Source organism: Mauremys reevesii, unplaced genomic scaffold, assembly GCF_016161935.1.
Source record: "Mauremys reevesii isolate NIE-2019 unplaced genomic scaffold, ASM1616193v1 Contig13, whole genome shotgun sequence".
In the NCBI taxonomy this organism is placed as follows: Eukaryota; Metazoa; Chordata; order Testudines; family Geoemydidae; genus Mauremys; species Mauremys reevesii.
Genome location: NW_024100749.1, coordinates 336,125 through 354,621, shown reverse-complemented (window position 1 = coordinate 354,621; position 18,497 = coordinate 336,125). Strand labels below are relative to the sequence as shown.

Genomic DNA, 18,497 nt, shown 5'->3' with positions numbered 1-18,497 from the left:
AAGGCAATTAGGTTAGTTAGTCATGACTTGTCAATGGTGAATCCATGCTGACTGTTCCTGATCATTTTCCTCTCCTTTAAGTGCTTCAGAATTGATTCCTTGAGGACCTGCTCCATGATTTTTCCAGGACTGAGGTGAGGCTGACTGACCTGTAGTTCCCTGGAACTTCCTTCTTCCCTTTTTTAAAGAAGGGCACTACAATAGCTTTTTTCTAGTCATCTCGGACCTCCCCCAATCACCATGAGTTTTCAAAGATAAGTTACCTCTGTGTCAGTTACCTCTGGCCTGTCTGAGACTCTCCGGGCCTTGGAGCATGAGCCAGTCCTCATTGCAGTCAATGGTCAGATTCCTATTGGCCGTTGGACCTTGGCTTAGCGCACATCTCATCACCTGTGTGTTGCACTGTGCGTTGTTAAGGGCCTAGCAATCCCCTGGGTTATTGTTACAGGGGGCACTGAGCTGAGCTCACAGAGTTCTGTCTTGTCTATTAAATCTCCTCCGGGTTCCCACCATTCTGCCCCTGAGAATGAAAATGTCAGAAAGTGACAACAGTCCTGGGACTGCTCTGAGTGACTCTGCAGAGACACCGCGAGTTCTATTGCTCCAGAGGCTGAAGTGCAACCCCAGCCCAAACCAAGTGCCAGATAAGCCTCAGGCTGCAGCTTTCAGTTTGAATGTGGCAAACCCCAGGTAACTGAAGAGGAAGGAGCAGAGGGAAACTAACAATGTGATTTTATCGGCTGTTCTTTTATGTGGCCACATTATTTTTTTCCAAGAAAATAGGCTCAGTCCAGTGAGGACGAGGGAGAAAAATAGCAATTCAAAATTAGGGGGAAAAGTTATCAAGACACCCTAGTTAATGTCTAGCTCTACCCACCATTCCCAGGGCATTTTAACCACACACTAACCCACAGAAAGCTTCCTACCAACACCACAAAAAGGACTCTGTGTGGACTCCTTCTGAAGGTCAAAACAACAGACTGGACTTGTACACAGAGTGCTTCCGCCGACGTGCACGGGCTGAAATTGTGGAAAAGCAGCGTCACGTGCCCCTTAACCTCAGCCATGCAGAACGCAAGGCCATCCACAGCCTCAGAAACAATTCTGACATTATAATAAAAAAGGCTGACAAAGGAGGTGCTGTAGTCATCGTGAATAGGTTGAAATATGAACATGAGGCTGCTAGACAACACTCCGACACCACATTCTACAGGCCATTACCCTCTGATCCTACTGAGGATTACCAAAAGAAACTAAACCATGTGCTCAAGAAACTCCTTAAAGAAGCACAGGAACAAATCTACACTGACACACCCCTAGAACCCCAACCAGGGGTATTCTATTTGCTTCCCAAGATCTATAAACCTGGGAATCCTGGACAACCCATCATCTCAGGCATTGGAACCCTGACAGCAGGATTGTCTGGCTATGTGGACTCTCTCCTCAGGCCCTACGCTACCAGCACTCCTAGCTATCTTTGAGACACCACTGACTTCCCGAGGAAACTACAATCCATTGGTAATCTTCCTGAAAACATCATCCTGGCCACTCTGGATGTAGAAGCTCTCTACACCAACATTCCACACAAAGATGGACTACAAGCCGTCAGGAACAGTATCCCCAATAATGTCACGGCAAACCTGGTGGCTGAGCTTTGTGACTGTGTCCTCACCCACAACCATTTCAGATTTGGGGATGATTTATACCTTCAAGTCAGCGGCACTGCTATGGGTACCTGCAAGGCCCCACTGTGTGCCAACATTTTTATGGCTGACTTAGAACAACGCTTCCTCAGTTCTTGTCCCCTAGCGCCCCTCCTCTACTTGCGCTACACTGATGACATCTTCATCGTCTGGACCCACGGGAAGGAGGCCCTTGAAGAATTCCATTGGGATTTCAACAATTTCCACCCCACCATCAGCCTCAGCCTGGACCAGTCCTTACAAGAGATCCACTTCCTAGACACTACAGTGCTCATAAGCGATGGTCAACATATACACCACCCTATACCGGAAACCTACTGACCACTATACTTACCTACATGCCTCCAGCTTCCATCCAGACCACATCACACGATCCATTGTCTACAGCCAAGCTCTAAGATACAACCGCATTTGCTCTAATCCTTCAGACAGAGACAAATACCTACAGGATCTCTAGCAAGCATTCTTAAAACTACAATACCCACCTGGTGAAGTGAAGAAACAGACTGTCAGAGCCAAAAGGGTACCCAGAAGTCACCTACTACAAGACAGGCCCAACAAAGAAAGTAACAGAATGTCACTAGCCACCACCTTCAGCCCCCAACGAAAACCTCTCCAGTGCATCATCAAGGATCTTCAACCTATCCTGAAGGACGATCCCTCACTCTCACAGACCTTGGGAAATAGGCCAGTCCTTGCTTACAGACAGCCCACCCAGCCTGAAGCAAATACTCACCAGCAACTACACACCACACAACAAAAACACCAACCCAGGAAGCAAACCCTACAACAAACCCCAGTGCCAACTCTGTCCACATATCTATTCAAGGGATACCATCATGGACCTAACCACATCAGCCACGCCATCAGGGGCTCGTTCAAAAGAATAAATGGACACAAATCAAACATCAAGAATTGTAACATTCAAAAACCAGTAGGAGAACACTTCAATCTCCCTGGTTACTCGATAACAGACCTAAATGGCAATTCTTCAACAAAAAAACTTCAAAAACGGACTCCAGTGTGAAACTGCAGAACTGGAATTAGTTTGCAAACTGGACACCATCAAATTAGGCCTGAATAAAGGCTGAATTAGGGCTGGTTGGGTCATTACAAAACCTAAACCTAATTTCCCCCCCTACTAATTTCCCCTTACTGTTACTCACACCTTTTTTGTCAACTATTTGAAATGGGCCACTCTCATTACCACTACAAAAGTTATTTTTCCTCTCTTGGTATCCTGCTGTTAATTGAATTGTCTCGTTAGACTGACCTCACACTCGGTAAGGCAACTCCGATCTTTTCATGTATTTATACCCACTCCTGTATTTTCCACTCCATGCATCTGATGAAGTGGGTTCAAGCCCACAAAAGCTTATGCCCAAATAAATTTGTTAGTCGTTAAGGTGCCACAAGGACTCCTTGTTGTTTTTGCTGATACAGACTAACATAGCTACCACTCTGAAACCTCCCCTCCCTCATCGTTTATGATCCTGCTGAGATGACGACATTGCATAACAGCAGCAGGAAGGTGCAGGAGGTGAGCAAGGGATACAAAGGGTAACAATAAGCAGCAGTTTATTGAGCTGCAGAGGGGAGACGTGTCCAGTGGGAGCCTCTGGGGGCAGAGTCTCCTGTTTTATTGCACACAATTGGACTATTATCTGAAAGATGGTAACAGAGTAACAGCAATGCTGACCTGTGTGCCCCAGAACACACTGATAGGGAATGATAATTAAACACTCCGCTGCCTGTGCTGAGAGAGCTCAGGGGATCTTAGACACTTCAGGTGCAGCTCTGAAGGGAGTTCCCGGGTAAGGTGCATAATTCCCTGCTCTGCTACAGACTCTGTGTGTGGCCATAGGCACGTCACTTAGGCCCAGAATTTCCAAGGTGTTTTGATGTCTAAAGATGCAGATAGGCTCCTAGTGGAATTTTTAAAGGTGCCTGGGCACTTAGCTGCCAATGGGCGTTAGACACGTAGGTGCTTTTGAAAATCCCACTAGACGCCTAACTACATCTTTAGGTGACTACAGACCTTCACAAATTTGCCCCTTAATCTCTGTGCCAGATTTGAAAAGCTATTTAGGATCAAGTGCCTGCGTGAGTTAGGTGCCTGATTACCATGAATTCCCTTTAGCTCCTGCACCTTCTGTACTCGTCCTGTGTACGTTCCATCGAAGGCGCTTGCTGGCAGGAATGTCCATGCGAACAAGGGATTTCTACTGAATGTTATAAAATATTCCTAGGAAGCAATGTCTGACCATTTAGGCCCTGACCCAACAAGGTCCTTAAGTATGTGTATGATTGGAGCATGCAAGCAACCCCACCAAAGTCTTAATCACAAATACTTGCACCAAAACCCTGTTTCCAAGAGTTACATTCAGCCAATCAAGAAACAGAAACAATCCCATGTGACCTGGGTGTCCAATCATAACTAACCCCTCAAAGATCAATGTATTTGACAAATGTATTTAGCAAATATTTTTGAACAACAAATAAATCTGAGAAAATTGTGATCAGTTTGTGGGCAGCAGACAAACTAGAACAGAAGCTGATCTTGCTGGACACATCACATGCTGCACATTATTCCCCCAGCTCTGCTTTCAGCCCTTCTGTCCTCTCTCTGCCATCTCCTCCCCCCAACCCTGGATCTCGGTCTCCTGCCTTTTATTAATGCCTTTGCTCTGCCTGAAGAATTACTGGAATTACTATTATTCCATGTTATTTCTGTAGCCCCCTCAGTGCCCTAGGCATGTTGTGTGGTCTCTGCCCTGGGAGCTCCCAAGCAGGGCTGGGCTCAGGGGCTCACTAATGGGTGTATGGTGTAGGAACTTTACACTTCTTAAGCACTAAGGGGGTAGGAAGACCGCCCCCGAATTTAGAGCGGCTGAAGTGGTTCCCACCCCCCCACACTCGGTCAGGAGACACTAAGATTAAGCGCCGACCAGATGTTTACCTTTGGAACACGCTATGCACAAAGCACCAATTACCAGAAAGAGCAAGTAGTTGGACTGAGGTTGCACATGCGCATAATAGGATGATTTATGTAACCATTTACAATAAAAGGACGTGGAAAACTCCCGTGGGGGCGCTCCACTGGAACAGATTGACTGACTTGGCTTTGTTATTTGCAACATCTGGTGACCCCGACGTGATTTCCCCCTGCTCACCGGCTGGAATAGCCTTCGGTGCACCGAACCTCGCTGGGAAGCCCCGTTCCGTGAGTATGGGGGAGGAACTGTCAGCTCAGCAGAAAGTTCATGCGAAAGAGCTGCAGGCTATCATAAAACAGGCTGGCAGGCCAGTCTCCCTCGGTCAGTTAGAACAGCTACTTGCTGAAATCAATCGCCAATGTCCTTGGTACCCGGATCACGGGTCACTGTCGGTAGATGATTGGGTAAAGATAGGGGCGACACTGCACGCGGAACCTCGAGCCGCGGTGCAGTGGCTCCTGCTTTGGCAGCGATGTAAGGAGGCTCTGGAGACAATCGGGATTGGAGCGTCCTCCAGGGCTATCCTTCTCGCTCCCGCGCCTTCGGCCCCCCCTCCTTACCCTCGGATCTTGCCCCCCAAGCCACCCGAGGCGGTACCCGAATGCCATGATGCATGTCCGGGTACGGATGGCTCTTCACGGCCGATTATTCGGCTGTCCCCTTTTCAGGCAATGATACAGAGGGAAAAGGAGAAGGGAGAATTGAGCGGGGAGGAGATGGGGGAGTTATTGGCTGCGTTCCCAGTGACACATCGCCCTGGCAATGCAGAGGGAGAGGCTGAAGTGGAGATCACAGCCCTCCCCTATTCCGTTCTCCGAGAGGCGAGACGGGCGGTTACTGAATCGGGATTGAAATCCACCTTTACCCGAGGCATGTTAGAAGGGATTGCAAATGGATATATCATGCTCCCCCAAGATTGGAAGGATCTTTGTAGGATGCTTTTAAGCCCCGCGCAGTATGTTATTTGGGATAGTGAATTTCAACAGGAAGCATTACAACAGGGGCGGGCATTGGGGGGGGCCTATACTCCCGAGCAGCTGTATGGAGCAGGACAGTTTGCCAGCATACGAGAGCAGGCTGCGAATATCCCTCTCGTAACGCTCCAAGTTGTGGGGCGTTGTGTTTTAAAGGCCCTGTTTAAAGTACCGGTGACGGGGAAACCCTCCCGGTCCTTTACCGTCACCCGCCAGGGCCCTCAAGAGTCGTATGTGGAGTTTATTAACAGACTACAGGAGGCTATCCAGAGGCAGGTAGATAATCCTGATGCCCAGTGGGAATTGATGAGGAAACTTGCTTATGAGAATGCTAATGCGGACTGCCGCAAGGTGTTACAGTCCATTGTGACCAAACCGGAGTACTCTCTGGCAGAAATGCTAAAAGCGTGCACAGATGTTGGCACCCAAGTGCATCAGATGAATTTGCTGGCAGCAGCCATGCAGAAGGGGTCCAAACCCCAGGGAAAGTGTTTTAATTGTGGGAAACCAGGCCATTTTAAGAGGGAGTGTCGGGACCCTGGGGGGGGGCAATACCGGGACGCAACAGCAGTCCAATAAACCAAGGTCTATTTGTCCCCGATGTAAGAAGGGTTACCACTGGGCAAATCAATGCCATAGCAATCCCCCGCTCAATGCCCAACCTCCGGGAAACTGGGCCATGGGTGATCCCCCAGCCCCGGCCCAAAGGTGGGAGGACGCACCGCCTATGATACCCTGGCGGCCACCCTAGGAAGTGAGGGAATTGATTTGTTGTTGCAGGAAGATAGGGAGCTCACTTTCCCCGGGGAGGTGGTGGCGATTCCTACCCAACTTTCTGGACCCCTGCCCCCGGGCACTATGGGGCTAATTCTCCCTCGTTCCCATGCCGGAAAATATGGCATACAGATAGTCCCCGGGGTAATAGATAGTGATTATGTGGGAAAGATTTATGTCCAAATTTGGGCTCATATGCCAAAACAGCTGCACCAAGGGGACTCATGGGCCCAGATGGTGATCCTTCCCTTCTGTTTGCCCGCAGGGGGAACAAATGTGACCCGGGACGCTGGGGGTTTCGGGTCCACCTTAGCGAAGGCCCATCCTCAGGTGGCGGCGATCACTCAAGCAATAGGACAAGCAAAATTTAAGCATACCTATTACTGCAAAGGTATCCCCCTTGAAGGGCTGGTGGATACTGGAGCTGACGTTACAGTCATCTCCGCCTGGCAGTGGCTGTCCACCTGGGACAAATCCGAAGTGCCAGCTATTTGGGGAGTGGGCGGATTGCAGGCTGCTCAACAAAGCACCCGATGGATTGCTATAACTCCGCGACAAGGGGGAAAGGAGATTCTCTTTAAACCCTATATCATGGACATTGCTGTATCCCTATGGGGAAGAGACTTGTTAAGCAAATTTGGATCACATCTTACCATTCATGACTGAGTTTACTGCCCTTCCCCTTTTAGCTAACACATTTTGTTAGTGCCTGGCCAAGTTCTGCCGCTTCCAAGCCCCCTTTTTCTTGGCTGTCCACCAAGCCCCCCTTTTTCTTGGCTGTCCGCCAAGTCTTAGCTGTGCGCGGTGTCCTTGACTGTGGCCAGTGTGTTATTTTTAGCTTTCTTCAGTTAACTCATTCTGTTCTTTTCGGATCCCATTGATAGTCATGCATTTTTTCATCAAAATGCTAAATCCTTGGCGAAGCATTTTATGATCCCCCTAATTCAAGCCCAACGTATTGTTCAAACTTGTAATCATTGTGCAAGTCTTCATCATTATCCCGAACTGGGTGTTAATCCACGCGGTCTTCAATCCAACCAAATTTGGCAAATGGATGTCACGCTTTATCCCCCTTTATCTCCTTGGAAATATTTACATGTTACCATTGATACCTACTCTCATTATATTTGGGCCACCCCCCAACGGGGCGAACAAGCCAAACATGTAATTAATCATGTTCTTGCTGCGGTGGCCGTTATGGGCCGCCCCCGACAGATAAAAACCGATAATGGCCCCGCCTACATTTCTCACAGGTTTGCGGATTTTTGCACGCAGCGGCAAATTAACCACGTCTTTGGTATTCCGTACAATTCCACTGGTCAAGCCATTGTGGAACGAACCAATCGTACACTTAAAGAGTACCTGAAAAAGCAAAACAAAACAGTGGGGGATGATGGGCCAACCCTGGGCGCCAAGCAAAACCAATTAGCGATAGTATCGTTTACCCTAAATACTTTAAATGTCTTTCAGAATTTTACAGCCACTGAATGACATTTTAAGACGGAAACCCCGCTCCCACGCCCATCTGTCAAATATAGGCAGAGCCCGGACCCTAATTGGTATGGCCCCGTTCCATTGATAACCTGGGGACGGGGGCATGCCGCTGTGCTTACTCCCACAGGTCCGTTGTGGGTCCCTGCCAAAAACGTGCGACCGTGGCACGATGATGTGGCATCAAAGCCTCAAGAACCCGATACCCAACTTCAATCTGAACCTAACCGAGACCTTTCCAGCGTGCCGAGCCACAAAGATGGCACCAAAGGTTACCTGGGGGCAGGTGAAGCGGCTGGCGCAGCAGGCTCAGCAAACGTTGGAGAATAACAAGGCCGAGCCTACCCCCGAAAATTTTACTGCTGCTATTTTTGCTTGTTTGACCGCTAATTCTTTTACCATATTGTTGTGTTGTTTTTGTGTGTTACCGGTTGGGGCCGAACCCGAATTGTATAGCCGCATGCGTTATAATATATGGGCTCGACTTGCGGTTCTAGCCGATTATTAACAGCTTAGTCGATTGGCATGTGCCCTAGCGAAAAATATCAATTATACGTCTGCTGCCTTGGCCTTGCTGAATCAAGAATAGGAGGAGCTTCGCAATGCCATATTAGATAATCGAGCGGCAATTGATTATTTGCTATTGCTTAGCCATTTGGGTTGTGAAGAGGTATATGGCATGTGTTGTTTTAATCTGACAGACAATTCTAAACGGATTCAAGCACACATAGATAACCTCCAAGAATTAGCACAACACATTCAGCAGGACAGGAACCCATCATGGTGGGATGACCTTTGGGCGTGGCTGCCATCCATGGGATGGGTCCGAACTGTTCTGCAATATGCTTTGATTGTTATCGCCTGCTTGATTGGTTTTTGTTGCTTTGCTCAGTGTATTCCTAATATAATTAGGATGTGTTTTACACCCTGTCGGCGCAAACCCCTGCCTACACCCCAGCCGTCATGTATGCATGCGGACCAGGCACGGGTCGACAAAACAGAAAAGGAGGGGATGTAGGAACTTTACACTTCTTAAGCACTAAGGGGGTAGGAAGACCGCCCCCGAATTTAGAGCGGCTGAAGTGGTTCCCACCCCCCCACACTCGGTCAGGAGACACACTGATTAAGCACCGACCAGATGTTAACCTTTGGAACACGCTATGCACAAAGCACCAATTACCAGAAAGAGCAAGTAGTTGGACTGAAGTTGCACATGCGCATAATAGGATGATTTATGTAACCATTTACAATAAAAGGACGTGGAAAACTCCCGTGGGGGTGCTCCACTGGAACAGATTGACTGACTTGGCTTCGTTATTTGCAACAGTATGGGAGGAAAAGTCTGCAAGCCCTGGGCAGTAGGTCAGGGTGGGTGTCCCAGGCATGGAGGCAGGTGCAAAGATACAAGGATATGGGACGGGGGTGGGCTAGGCAAGAGGCTGAGGTGGAGCTAACACATGGGGAGAGGGGTGAAGAGCTTCCTGGGCTCCCAGGTCCCATTCACCCATCCTGGACCCCTCGTTCACACAGCCTTGGGGCTGGGCTCTCCCTCCCCTTCCCATGGCCCAGCTACCGTCTGCCCTTCCCCAGCTCTCCCCACTCCCCATCCCCACCCCTCCCTCCATCACACTGGGACCAGTTTCCCTGACACAGCTGAGTAGGCAGCACAAAGCAGCTTATACAGCAGGGCCTGACACTCTCACTCTTAACCCGTGTGGCTGTTTCATTCCTCGCCATGAGCAATGAGTCCCTAGGGAAGTAAATGCCGGGACATTCCCTCTTGCTCACTGGCCCCATCGCACTCACTGGGGTCCTGGGCTTGGCTCTTCTTTGGGAGTCAGACCCTGCAGTTATTGTCCCTGAGGGGACAATCCTGGGAATCCCCCCAAGCCAGGCCTGGAGCTGACCCCACTGGGGCTCTCTGGGGGGCTGTGGGGGAGGCTTTAAAATGAGGGGACCTAGGTCTCCTCCCCTAGAACATTCTGAAATCCTGCTGCAATTTTCTGAATTTGACACAATAATTAAAAAAGTTGAGGCCAAAAATTGTAAGTGCCCATGTGGGACCCTGTTGGGGGTGGGGTGGGGTGGGGTGGGAGGGAAGCAGCCGGTGGTGAGCTGGCCGAGTCATTCTGCTGGAATTTTCAAAGTCATTCTGCTGGCCGAGTCATTCTGCTGGCCTGGGCACCTCGCTTCCAATGGGAGTTAGGCACCTAGGTGCTTTTGAAAATCCCACTAGATGTCTAAGTCTAACTACATCTTTAGGTGACTACAGACCTTCTAAAACAGGGGTCGCAAACTCAAATGACCACGAGGGTCGCATTAAGACGAGTGCATTGGCCCGAGAGCCACATCACTGACACCAGGGCTGGCTCTAACTTTTTTGCCACCCCAAGCAAAAAAGAAGAGCGCTGCCGCGCCGTACCCCCCGGCCAGCACCGCACCGCCAAAACCCCACCCCCCGAGCATCACGCCGCCCGAAGCCCCGCCCCCTCAGAGCACTGCGCCACGCCAAGCCCCCGCCCTTTCAGAGCGCCGCGCTGCTCTAAGCCCCCACCCCTGGGCACCGTGCCAAGCCCCCTCCCCCCCCGAGTGATGTGTCAAGCCCCCGAGCGCCGCACCAAGCCCCCGCCCCCCTCCGAGCGTCGTGCTGCTCTAAGCCCTCGCCACCCCTCTGAGTGACGCGCCAAGCCCCCGCCCCCTTCCGAGTGATGCGCTGCTCTAAGCCCCCGCTCCCCCTCCGAGCAACGTGCCACACCTGCTCTAACATTTTTGCCTCCCGCCTCCCTGAGCATCGCGTCACCGCCCAAGTCCCCGCCCCAGCATCGCGTACAAGTCCCTCCCCAGCGCCACCTGGCCAAACCAAAAACAACAAAAACAAATCCCGATTGCCTCCCCCTTGCAAGGTGCCGCCCCAAGCACGTACTTGGTAGGCTGGTGCCTGGAGCCGGCCCTGAGTAAGTTTGTCTAAAGTGCTTGGGAAACTGCTCAGGTTACAAAGGCTGGTGCATGTCCACTTTCCTTTGATAAAGTGGCGAACTAGGTAATGAATTTGCAGTGACCAGGCTTCTGACCAGCGCAAGATAGTACAGTTCTGGTGTGCAAGACTGCAGACCTGGGGGGAATTGGTTGGAGCCTCCCTATTGATGGTTCATGAGTGGCAGGGAGATCATTCATGTAGCACTGCTGGGTGTGTTCCTGCCTGTGCATGGCTGTGTAAGTGCAGTGCCTGCTAGAGGCTTGGAGCGTCACATCAGTATCACGGTGTGAGATGCAGCTCCAGTTGGTGGGTTTGGAGGGCTCAGGGGTCCCACAGTCCAGGTTGCACCCCAGGGACCCTGTCACACCAGGTAATGGTTTCCTATGGTCTTCTAGGATTCTCCATTAATATGAGGTTGGCCTCTCAGTCAATCCTTTTCCAATGACCCATTCAGTCTCAAGACATGTAGATCACATTCACATCTATGCCTCTTAGCCTGTCCTGAGAGCAAACAGTCCTTTCTCACCCACTGAGTAACAGTGCAGCATATAGGGGAAACTGTGGCACACATCGGATTCATAAAAGTATTACAGAAAATTCCCACTTAGTCACAGGAGGCTCCTGGCCCAACATGCTGGCTTTTGTGGATCCCCTTCTCAGGTGTCTATCTCTCTCCCCATGCACTGTATAAGGAGCCCAGGCACCTAACACCGGCTTTGTGGACCACAAGGCTGTTCCATTGCTGTTCCAAGCACCTAAAAATTAGGCATTGCAACATCTAAGTCCCTTTGTGGATCTGGGCCACAGCCCCCCAGTTCTGTGGCGATATTAGAGGGTAAAGGCTGGAGGAAGGCTTTTGGAGGCATGGCTAATACCATTCAGAGAGGTGCTGTTTCTACACCAATGGAAAAACCCCTGTTGCTGCAGGCTGCATCTACATAACAGGGTTGTGCCGGCATAGACTGTAATGTAGACACAGTCTGAGGGAGAGCAATGTACAGTGCTCACATATCACCATGGTTCCCTGTACAGCGTCCTCACCAAGAGAAGATGGAGCGACTGGCTGGAGCCGAGGAGAGTCCAAGCTGCAGGAACTGGCTGACATGAGGATGTGACGTGTCTCTTTGTCCCTAATGACTATTCCCAACTCAGCCCACAGCAGGAGGCAGCTGGCAGAAGGGAAATGGCCGGCTGCTGTTAGGGCAGCACTTTCATGGGAACAAGGACGTGAAATTAAACCTGTTATTCCTGGTTCACACAGGGGTGCACAGGAGAACAGGGTCAAGTAAATTTGATGCAGCTGCCAAGTGGCCTATGTCATCTGATAAGTCTGCAGCAGCTGCTCCCTGCAGAGCGGGATGTGGGGGACTGTAGACGGGGTGACTCACCCCTGCGGTGCCTCCTACTGGTCCCGCCTCAGGAATTAGCTCAGTCCACTACCCAGAGCGCCCTCTGCAGGCTGGTGATCCACCTGTCTGCTACTGGCCTCCCGTGTCCCTCCCAGGACCCTGGTGCCCCTTCAACTGGGTCTCCCCCTCCCAGGGGAACCCTCCCCCCCCACTATCCCCACTTTGCCTCAGAATTGGCTACTGCCCAGTCTCCATCTTGCCCCTATTCACTGGGGCAGACTGCAGTATCTGCCACTCATCATAGGCGGAGGGGTTTGGACCCGCTGCCTTTGCCTACCCCTGGGCTGCCCCCTGCAATCCCCAGTACCTTTTAGCCTAATGCTAGGCTGCAGCCTGGGGCTTTCCAGGCAGGAGCTCCCCAGCCTTTCCCCAGCCCTGCTCCACTCTAGGTACCTTGTCCCTAGCTTCTAAGCAGCCAGGCCCTTCTCCCTCTACAAGCAGAAGGAGACTGTTTGAGATTCTGGCTGACAGCCTGTTATAGGGGCCAGCTGGGCCTGATTGGGGCATGGCCACAGCTGAGCCTACTTTCCCCAATCAGCCCAGGCTTCTTGCCCCAACCACAGCCCCCTCCTGTATCTGAGCCCAGGAGTGAGCCCCTCCCCAAGGCCCCTGGAATGTTAGTGGAGTGAAAAGAACAGCCCAGCCAGGAGAGAGTGAACCTTCCCACCCCACCAGCTCTGCCAGAGGAGCCACTCCTGGGAGGTGACCTGGGAGTGGGAGGGACAGTGACTCCCAGCCTTGGGCCTGAGCAGCACTGGGGCTAGGGGAGCCAGCGGGGGTGGGTGGGTCTCGGTACCTGAGGTTGCCCACTGCAGCCAGGCAGTTGGTGAGGATGGCGCTGGGTGGAGAGTCTTTAGGAAGCTCCTCAATGAGCTCCTGTGAGATGCGAAGGAGACAAAGAAGCGTGAGAGATTCGTGCCCTACTGACCCCTCTCAAAGAGGAGATTACACAGCCAGTGCCCCACATGGCCAGCAGGATCCCCCACTACCTCCTGTTCCTCCCATTTCTTCCTGCCCATCAAACTTGTCTTCTTCCAGGATTCCTGCCCAGCTCAGTCCCAATCCCCTTCTTCCCTCCTCCCTGTCAAAACTGCCCCCGTTCAGCACCATCCTGACTACTGAGCTGGGACCATGTGCTTCCTCGTCCCCCAGTCTCAGCTGCCCTCCAGCCCCACAATTCCCCCACTGCCAAGTCTTACAATTTCTCCCTTCTCTTCTCTCCAGCCTTCAGCCCCAGCAATCCCTGCCCTCTGCTGCCCCCTCCAACATCACCCAGCCCCCACCCATTAGCCCGGTGATACCCCTGCCAATCCCATGTCTCTCTCCTCCCTCCAGCTGCCGTAGGAGGTGTCTCACTCACCACAATCCTCTCCACCACAGCCGCCTTGCAGCAGCGCGGCTCCAGAGTGTCCTGCCCTCTGTCCTGTGCAGCAAGACACGCAGGGTAGATGGCCTGCAGGAACCTGAGCTGCTGCCCCTCATCCTGTCCCCACCAGGAGTGGGGGATAGCGAGAGAGAACCAGTTAGCTAGGGACCTTCCTGCCCCAACCACACCAGCTCCAGGGCTCAGGCCTCAGTGGGGGATTGTGGGGACCCACCTATTGTCCAAACCCCCCACAACTCCTACACAAGCAGGATCAGGAACTGGGACAGTGCTTGTGGGGGTAGGAGACCTTGGCTGTTGTGGGACAAACACCCCCATCTGGGGGGTCCCACATCATGGATGTAAAAGGGCCCCATTAGGGGTGGTGGATCATCAGGGACAAGCCACTCGGCAGGGGGTTGGGATGCTGGGAAGGGACCAGGGGCGGCTCTACGAATTCCGCCGCCCCAAGCAGGGCGCCGCGCCACGCCGCTCGCACTGCCGGGCACCGGTCCCGCACCTCCGCGGGACCACCCGCAGACATGCCGCTGGTCCCGCGCCTACGGTGGAGCTTCTGCAGGCATACCTGCGGGAGGTCCACATGAGCCACGGGACCAGCGCACCTGCCGCAGTCATGCCTGCGGGAGGTCCGGTTGTCCCGCGGCTCCGTTGGACCTCCCGCAGGCATGACTGCGGAAGGTCCGCCGGACCCGCCTGCCGCCCTCCCGTTAAAATGCCGCCCCAGGCGCGCGCTTGGTGCGCTGGGGTCTGGAGCTGGCCCTGGAAAGGACAGGACAATCTTGGTTCCAGCCCAGGTGGGGAACATTTGTACCTTTTCTCTGCACTGGAGCTGCTCTCTGATGACCTTGAGAGCAGCTTCATCTGTGGCCATGTCCACCCATTCCTCCTCCTCTGAATCCCTGGGGGTCCCTGCACCAGGGAGAGAAGGGAACAGGGTGATGCCTGCTGCCACTTGGGGGAAGGACAGGGGCATGGTGGGGAGAGCAGGATTAAAGACCCCCCTTCTCACCGCAGGCACCCAGGGCAGATCGGGCCCCACACCTCCCTCTCAGGGATGCCTTCAGCCCCCAACAGCTTCGGAAGCCCATAGCAGAGAGCCCCCCCCACAACTCCACTGTGCAGGACTCCATGGGAGGTGCCCACTCCCAAAGCCCCAGAGCATCAAGGACCAAAGTGGCAGCAGCTCTTGATGCCCCCACCCCCAGTTCCCCTTGCTGCAGGGGCAGCTGTGTGACTGCTGCTGGTGTCAGTGGGGTTCACGTGGCTCAGGCCAGACACCTGGGCTGGGGACCCCCCCCCCACACCATATCATTGGGAGAGTGTCTGGGCCCAGGGTGTTCACATCCCCGTCCTCACCCCTCCCTGAGCCCAGCCTGGCTCCTCACCTGGAACAAAGCAGCAGCGTCCATCAGCATCGCTGCTGCCAGAGTCCCAGGCGATGCTGCTGTCCCAGGCTGAGCTGCTGGTGCTGGGACAGGGATCTTCCACCTCCTGGCCTGAGGGGGCTGGAAGGTCCTCAGTGACCGGGCAGGGTGATGCCTCCTGCTGGGAATAAGGGCTGGGCTCCTGGGGCTGCTGCTGCCCACACAACAAGCCCCAGAGCCTCCCTGCCCGGCGCCCCTCCTGGGCTGGGTCCTGTCTGCAACACTGCATCCTGAGCCAGCTCCATCTGGGCCTGGCCGGGGCCTCTCCCAGCTCGGAGCCTGCGCCGGGAGCTGGGTTTGTTCACCAGAAGGCTGGGCACTTCCGCCTTCTGGCCTGGATGGGAGCTGCTTCCCCACCAGCGGAGACTGAGAGGTGGCTCTGCTCCTTGGGAAGATGGCAGCTGCTTCCCTCAGGCTCTGGGGCCACCTGCAGAGCCTTCTTCCTGAACATCCTCAGGAGCCTGGCCAGCCTGGAACCGAGCGGGGAGCAGGTGTGAGTCTGGGCTCAAGGCAGCCTTTCACTCATGGGCCTTTTCGGTCCCTCCTCATCCCTGCTCCAACCAGAGCAGCCCCTTCTCCCCACCCCCCCCCACAGGAGTGCAGGGAGTGCAAGCTACACACACTGCCAGGAGTTCATTGCATGATCTGCTTCCAATGTTCCCCCTCCTAATCCCTGCTGCTGCTGCAATAGCCAGGAAGTCTCATCCTTTTAGAGCAATGGGGTCAGTCCCAAAGACCATCGGTTACTCTGGACAAGCAGCCCCCTCCTGCCATCCCAGGCCACACTCCCCCGCCCAGGCTAGAGAAGGAACAGAACCCAGGTGTCTGGACTTCGCCTATGAAACCATTCCCCACATCAAAGTCACAAAGACCCTAGGCACAGGAACACCAGGGCCCTCCTCGTTACCCATTTATTTCCATGCTCAGCAGCTCACAGGGTCTGGCTCAGGTCAGAGAGACTCAGCCTGGGGAACAGTGTCCCACAAGGGAAGGGCTGGGAGACTCATTGCTGGGACCTTTCCAAACACACTGGAGACGGCTCTGGAGAAGCTGCTGCCCAGTCTGAGAGTGAGGGTCTCTTGGGGGCTGTTTGCAAATGAAATCCCCCCTTTGGAGATGTTCTCTCCCCCTCTTTCTGCCTCTCTCCAGACAGACAGGGGAAGCCACCGAGGAACCCTAATGCCACTCACTTGCTGTAGGTGATGGTATGATGGATGGTGTATGTTCAGGGTCAGCAGATGTCCCTCGCCCTCCTCCTCACTCCCCAAGCCCAAGGCAGGCTGGAGAGGGTGGTGACCTGACAAATTACCCTGCCCAGCCAGCAGGCAGGGTGATGACACTAGGGCGATCGACTGGCTGTGAAAACAAGAGTCTGTCTTATTGCCAGGGGATGGAGAAAGTCAGCCAGCAGCAGCAGGGTGCAGAACACTGCCCTAGTGCGGAGGTGACAGCGCCTCCAGGATCCTGACATCCCAGCACTTTATACACCTTCCTGGAGCCTCCCAGCCCCCCTGGGCTGTAGCGATGGGACCCCAACCCTACTAATGGGAAACGGGCCTCAGCTACCGGCTCACGCCGAGTGTCAGAGCCATGGATGGATCCCTTCACTAACCACTGCTGCACACTCCCTCCCACAGCTGGCAATTGCAACTAGGCCCTAATGTCCATTCCCCCTGTCCATTGCTGCCTATTGATCTGTGGGACTGGGCAAGTTGCTCCCCCTCTCTATGGCTCTCTGGGACTCACATCCCCGAATGGGCTTTAAAAAAGACAATGGTTCAAGTTTGGCCCCAACTCTTTCTTGTTTCTCTCCACCAGCCATTTTAGCAAAGTTTAGAATTCTTGACGTTCAACACCTGGAAACATCCCTTTCCCCTTTGCAGACAGCTTGAGCCTCCCTCCTCACCCAGGCTCTCTGCTGCCTGGAGTTAGAGAATTGACCCTATTCCCATTGCACCTACCCAAGGTGTCACACAGCAAAGCAGTGACAGAGCTAGAAAGAGAAGCCAACAATCCTGACTCCTGTTCTAACTAACAGACAACAACCCCCATGGAGGCAGGGATAGAGCCCAGGAAATAAGGGGTGAAAATTTTCATGGAAACCCTTTTCTGTCAGAAAATCCATTGAGACTAAACCACTTTGTTTCTTGAAATCATAACATGTAGGATGAAAATGTTTTGCAAACAAATATTTGTTTGCAAAACAAGAGCATTTCCTGTTTGTCACAGTTCATTAAACTGTCTCGTCGTACATAAAGAGGAGACACTGTGATCTAGAAAGTTAGATGAGATGCTTCAGTCTGAGCTAAGTAGTTGCTGCTCTTAACAATCTCAAAAGAATAAAATACCAATCAAATAGAATATTATGTCATAATCTGATATGGCTCAATGTGATAGGACACCTCCTATTCTGCACTGCTACTAGTGACACTCTTCAATGGATCCCCATCACCCACCCAGCGCGAGGTAGGTGGGAGAGGATTGTTATTCGTACTTGACAGAAGGAGAAACTAAGGCTGAGAAAGGAGCAGTGACTTGTCTTAGCTGATGCAGCCAGTCAGTAGCAGAGTTGCTCTCAAATGAGCTACAGACCAACAATTGTTCATAGTAATGGTCCAGCAAGTATTTTGGAAGAACTGGAATGTTAGAGAGGCTCATGAACTGCTCTGAGACAATGAATGGAGAGCAGCATCAAGATTGGTCAAACATATCACTGGTTGTGACTTATTTGCTTGGTCATAAAAGAGAGCGACAAAGACCAGCGTTTCCTCCCTGACAATAGCCCCCTCCTCAGCCAATCAAGGTTGAGACTTTGAGGGGTGGGAGGCTAAGGGTTCTCATCAAATAGCCCAAAGAATGGCACAGGTCACCACTGAGGGGATCAGTCTCAGAGCACTATTCCAGTCTCACCTCTCTGTGAGGGCCTCCCACAACCCCCCTGGTCCCCGCTGCACACACAGAGCTCATGGTGGTGGGAGGAGAGCAGAGGAAAAGGACAAAGGAAGCAAGAAGAGAAAGGTAGGAGGGACAGAGGAAAAGGGAAAACAAAAAGGAGAAACCCCAATGTCCCCAGTCATTCTCAGGGAAAAAATCCTAGGTCAGAAATAAAATGTTGCCCGCACAATCTAGTGTTTTCTTTTCCTAAAAATCAGCCAGTACCTGATGGATCAGACTGAACGGGTTCCAAACCTCTCAGAGGCTCTTACCTTCTATACAGGGACATCTGTTTTCTAGCAAAATTAAGAAAAGAAAAGGAGAAAACTCCAAAGAGGCTTCTCCTTGTGCTCACATATGTGAAAGTGAATTCTCTCTGTCCTCAAGGAGAGACCTCGAGAAGGAGACGTGCTGAAGCAAAGCCACAGGGA

The 18,497-nt window shown here is 52.6% G+C and overlaps 1 protein-coding gene across 2 annotated transcripts in view; it reads right to left on the bottom strand.

Moving 5' to 3' along the window:
* LOC120392973 overlaps window positions 1-18,497 on the bottom strand; it is a 19,782-nt gene extending 1,285 nt beyond the window's left edge. Inside the window, exons 1-7 of one of the 2 annotated variants that reach the window (XM_039517626.1) lie at window positions 18,339-18,497; window positions 16,323-16,488; window positions 15,094-15,602; window positions 14,520-14,617; window positions 13,685-13,807; window positions 13,121-13,200; window positions 279-520 (exon numbers count right to left, since the gene is read on the bottom strand). In XM_039517626.1, coding sequence (XP_039373560.1) covers window positions 466-520; window positions 13,121-13,200; window positions 13,685-13,807; window positions 14,520-14,617; window positions 15,094-15,361 — 624 coding nt within the window. In that variant the 5' untranslated portion in view covers window positions 15,362-15,602; window positions 16,323-16,488; window positions 18,339-18,497 and the 3' untranslated portion in view covers window positions 279-465. Of the gene's footprint in view, window positions 1-263; window positions 521-13,120; window positions 13,201-13,684; window positions 13,808-14,519; window positions 14,618-15,093; window positions 15,603-16,322; window positions 16,489-18,338 lie in introns of both variants that reach the window. The other variant, XM_039517627.1, reaches the window with a different exon arrangement.